Below are 5,340 nucleotides of genomic sequence, written 5' to 3' on the forward strand. Positions count from 1 at the left end.
TCCTTAGCAAGGTCTGCCTGCGGATTTCTCCTTTTTGTGTAGGGCTTTCTTCTCGGCTTCACGTCCTTATGAAGGAGTTGTTATCAGACAACGACCCAGAGAAGATTGTCATCTGTATAGAGATCCGTTCCTTCTTTTCCTTTATGAATGCTATGATTGACAAGCTCTTCCACGGCGGACTTTCCCTTCACCAGTTCAAGCCATTCCTTGATCTTAAGATAAATTCAATAAGGGATGCATGGTACCCAGATCTGGCGAAGTCTATTGTTGATGATCTTGACTGCCTAGAGCGTGAGCTTCAGATGTTTCGTGAGCTCCGGGATGCAGGTGCCTCTTCATTCATCGCTACCGAGTTGGATACTCACTTACAGACATGGCGCGATGCTAGGTTTCTTACTGAGTTCGACATTCAGGTGCAGCGGGATCGAGTGGACCGAGTTAAGGCCCACCTTGCTGCTAAATCATCTTCACTCACCGAGCTTGACTCTTCTCTTGCCTCCTGTGCGACCGAGATAGACCAGCTCAGAAGAGCACTCCGTGAAAAAGAGGAGACTTTTGGTATTCTTCAGATGACGAAGGTACAAGATCAACAAGCCCACACTGTTTTATCTGGTGAGTTGACATTCCTGAAGCAAAAGCTGACTGAGACGGAGGAGGTTGCTGCGAAGACTTTAGCTACCAACGCGGAGTCCATCAGAGCTGAGCTGAGGCAAGCTTATGATGAGAAGCTTTCTAAGCTTAACTAGCAGATTTTTGGCCATGTTCTTGATGTATGATTTCATTTGCTGAATGTCTTGACTTTTGATCCTTTTAGTGGAACTGGTTTCTTTTATCTTTATCTTTATTATGATTCCTTATTCCGTTTGAAATGATTGACCATAATACTTTTAGGATTTTTGGCAAACCCTCAGCCATCAACGGATTTGATTAGCCTTTACCGACTACCGTTTGAGTCGGGCTAGCATGCGGATTGTCTAAATCCGTTCCGCATGTCACGTTGTGCTAAGAGAGTGAATTCTCTGAGACTTTCGTGCTATGATGTTGAATACATAGACTTAACCTTCCACTCAGGCGGAGAGTTGTACATATGGGCGAGCCGGTTGAACAGCTCCTCCTCCACCAAGGCCTCCGAACCAAGTAGGTCTTGAGGGTCATATGCAAGCTGACGCTTGGCATTTCTTGTTAGAACCCCTCATCCATCGGGAGAACGAACTGTTAGACTGCTCAGATTAGGGTAGTTGAAGACCCCAAGATCGAGGTCTCCATGTCGAAGACACCACCGCGATGAACCTCTCGCCTTCTGGGAGTTCCCTCCTGGGCGAATAGGGGCCTGGCGGCACCCCCATCAACATTGCCCTTTGCCTTCTCCCAGAAGTAGGGGTCAAGCTCTGAGATCCTGTGTAGAAAGGCCAGATATCCAATAACTCCTCACCGGCCTAGCCCACCCTAAATTTTGGAGGGGCGCTACTTTCTCCTCAGCACCCTCAGAAGTCCTGGTAAGCTCCTTACCTGGCCTGCGGTCGGGATAAAATTCCCCAGAATCGAGCTCTGGTGTCTTTTTCTTCGGAGAAAGACTAAACCGGCGACGCGCGTTAGGCGTCGGCATATCCTTTCTTAGGATTCGGGATGAACTTACCCATGCGAGTAAGGCATGGATTCTGGTGTTATTAATAATAACCTGTCACAATGTTGAATATGTGAACGGGTGTTCTTTCGGTTCTGGCCTAGGGCTCGGACCGACCGCCTCCTCAACTCGGGCCCTAACTTTAACAGCCTTGACTACTGGGGCCTCCTTCTTTGGCCGCGGGGGAGAAGAGTTGTCAATCACAATGATCTCATCTGACCATTCGACTTGGATGACCAGCTGCTGCCCTTTGGCTAGCTGCTACTCTTCACTCGGGTCGACCTAGACCTGCCCAATCAGCCTACTAGGCCCTTGGTCCTTTTTGGTCTTCACCTTTTTAGCCTTCAACCTCTGCCCCGATAGCTGGGCTGCAATCTCGGCCACCCACGACCCCCACAATTCCTCTTATGGCTTTCTTCGAAGGGGAGGGCCAACAGACTCACCCTCACTTTGTCCGCCTCAGAAGGGAGGACCATCGAGATGCTCAACGCTCGAAGAGATATCGTCTAATTGAGATTCCTTCTCTCCTAAGACCCGACATAAGATTGGATCTTCTCCATCTGTCTCGTCACTTTAGCATCAAGGACGCACAGCTTCAGGTCATCCTTGTTGATCTCAGGCTAGTTGGGGCAGGAGAGGATACTGTCGGCACCAAAGACCCACACGAACCATTCCTTCTAGTCTCTATTTGACTCAGAAGCATCCGAGATGAGCTTGCAACCTCCATTATAGTGGAGGAAGTTGTGGGGTCCCTCCTCGTCGACTTGACACCGACCAGATTCCTAATGAGGCGCATGCTCGGCAAGAAGCCGACCCGGTGGAAGATCACGATGAAGCCCACTAGAACCCCAATTGCATTTGGCGTGAATTAAGAGGGGGAAACCCCCAGAGTGACACATACATCCCTAATGAAGGTATGGAGCGGCAGCCAAAGCCTATACTTGAGATTGGCAAGTGTTGTGTAAAAATTGTAAAGAAGAATCTGAGGTCAAAATTGTTTTATTCTCTCTAACAGACTTAGAAAAAGAATGAGTTACAATTCTCTCAATGCAATCTCTCTCTAACAAACTTAGAAAAAGAAATTAAAAATCCTCTTAATCGGTTTCCCCAATTACAAAAGAGAGAAGAGATCGACGGAGACCCTTCCCTTTGTTTAACCTGGGTTCTTTTTTGTGTCGATGGGAGTTCAGATTCTTGTATCCCATTGACGATCTGAATGTTTCACTTCACTGGAACATGGTTTCTTCCTCTTAATTGATGTTGAGGAGGACTTGTGTGGCAAGTTTAAGAATAACTCTTGTCGAGTTTAGGAACTCAATGCAAGTCTAAACTCTATAAAAGAGTTGATTAATTTAATCGAAATCAATTTGTAAGACAAGAACAAACTCCTTGTTGCTGAAATTGAAGATATCCTCGGTTGAAGAATGATGAATGCCAATCTTCTTCTCCAAAATTGCCTTTTGATCTCCAAAATTTCCAAATAGAAAAAGATCCTCCCGAACTCCATTGTGTTTGGTTATTTATAGGGGGATTAAGGGGTGTAATCGACACTTTAATCTGCTCCTAAGTGGGATGGAAATCCCTCAGATCGTGGGAAAAATGGTTCTGGAACCGTTCAGATGTGTTTGAACGAGTCAAACGCTGATCTGGCATTCTGGCATGAACTCTGTGTTCTGGTATTGGAATGCAGAGTTGAGATCTGCGTTGACAGCTAAGAACACAGTGGTTTGCACTACGTTTGGAACTGGGAACGCAAGGCCGAATCTTGCGTTTTGTTCTTGGAACACAGAGGTTAGCTCTGCGTTTTGGATTAAAGAGATTGTTGACTTATAATCTCTTTTGCCAGAGCATTGCGATAACCATCATTTTGTAATCCTTGCTTTAGCTCTTTGAAATATGGGAGTCATCAGATTGAAACTCCCGTTGTTGATTATGAAAGCTGTTGAATCGGAGCTTTCAACGGTTATCGTGAAGGTCATTGAATTGTAACCCTCATCGATCTACGTAAAAATCTTTAGATTGTAGCCTTGGTCTGTGGTCGTGAAAGTTGTCTGATTGTAACTTATATTGTTAAGTTGTTGATATGGAAGTCATCAGGTTATAACTTCCATCATTAGTATTTGATGGGGATCAGCTATCTGCAGTGATTTTTATATAGCCTATAGAACCCCCTTCAAAGTTTTTAAAAGTTTACGATTGACTGGAACAAATTTTCAAAATAAATTGGATCCCCCAATTGATCTGGGATTTGTGGAATGATTGTTTACTATGTCCGTTTCGGACACATCATGAACTTGGTTGCAGAAGTTTAGCTGAACAAGACCCACATGAGGGTATGTATGTTGCAACTCTGCTTGAAATCTTGCTTGGAATCTTCCTTGGAATCAGGAGCAGCAGTATTCTCAGTAGCTGCAACAGGGGTAATGGCAACAGCAAACTTGCTTGGATCTTTGAGATACTCCATCACCCTTTCAGCTTGTGGGAAAGTGTATTCAGTGTCAACAGGGCTAGCAAGGATGTTCTTGTAGGCATTGATTAACACGTGAGGCACAGCTGCAAAAGTTAGATAAGAGAAAGCCAGGGGCAGCAAAGTAACCATATAAACACCAGCTACAAACTTGTCAACGAGGTCATCATCAGTGAGGTTAAGTACCTCTGGACCGAAGACAGATGTGTTGTCATAGACAGAGAGCGCCACAAACCCATATGAGAAGAGATTTATCCCAAGTTTGGCAAGGAGGGCAACCTCAGAGGAACTCACTTTGTCTCCTTTCTTGATCAATTCAATAGGGGTAATGATTTCAACAGAGTCCTTGTTACTCTTTGTGGGAATGTTAAATATTTGGAAAGAAGAGATCTCAGATTGATCCAACTCAGTGTTATCGGCGACAACGATTAGAACCTGTCTGTACTCATCCAAGAGGCTGCATAGCTTCTTGTCGTAGGCTAATTTCTTCTCGACTTTTGTCACATTGATGGCCATTGTTATCTTCTCTATATAATAACCCTAATGGCAGTGGTACCTTGACAGGAGGTTTAAACAGAAAAACCTGACATTTCAAAGCTGAAATGCAGAATTGGTCCTTTGAGTTTAGAAGTTGAAACGTAGGGTTAAACCTTGCGTTTGAAACTTGAAATGCAGGGTTGGCCTGACGTTTGAGAGCTAAAACACAGGGTTAAATCTTGCATTTGGAACTTGAAACACAGGGTCGGGCATGCCGTTTGAAAACTAAAATGCAGAGTTAAACCTTGCATTTGGAAAATAAAATGCATGGTCGGGCCTGACGTTTGAAAACTAAAATGCAGGGTTAAACCTTACGTTTGGAACATAAAACACAGGGTTGAACCTTGCATTTAGTAGTCTAACCAACTCAAGATGGGTTAGAGTTTTGCCTAAAATCTCGCTCCGATTTGATAGCTCCAACTGTCTATAAAATAGATCGCCAAAGGTCAAATCAAAAGTCATTTGACTTTCTATGTTCTTCTTTAGCGAACTCAACAGGGATCCTGTTCATCTTCTCCGCGAATTTTTCTTTATCTTCTCTGACGAGAATCTCGTGGGACCCAGGAAGAGAACCGTCTCGAAACCTAAGTAACCTACAGCGGCTCAGGGTGAGTTGGGACCAAAATAACTTGTTTTGACAAGTTTTGAATTGTCAATGTAGAGTGAAAACTCATGTTTTGCCATTAGAACGTAGAGGTTACCCTCCATGTTT

The 5,340-nt window shown here is 44.4% G+C and overlaps 1 protein-coding gene across 1 annotated transcript; it reads right to left on the reverse strand.

Annotated features, from left to right (window-relative positions):
- On the reverse strand, window positions 3,933-4,607 carry LOC109839000 (60S acidic ribosomal protein P0-like). The gene has a single exon (XM_020407433.1). It carries the CDS (start codon window positions 4,605-4,607, stop codon window positions 3,933-3,935), a length of 675 nt encoding a protein of 224 aa, XP_020263022.1.

This window comes from Asparagus officinalis, chromosome 4, assembly GCF_001876935.1.
Source record: "Asparagus officinalis chromosome 4, Aspof.V1, whole genome shotgun sequence".
NCBI classification, from domain to species: Eukaryota; Viridiplantae; Streptophyta; class Magnoliopsida; order Asparagales; family Asparagaceae; genus Asparagus; species Asparagus officinalis.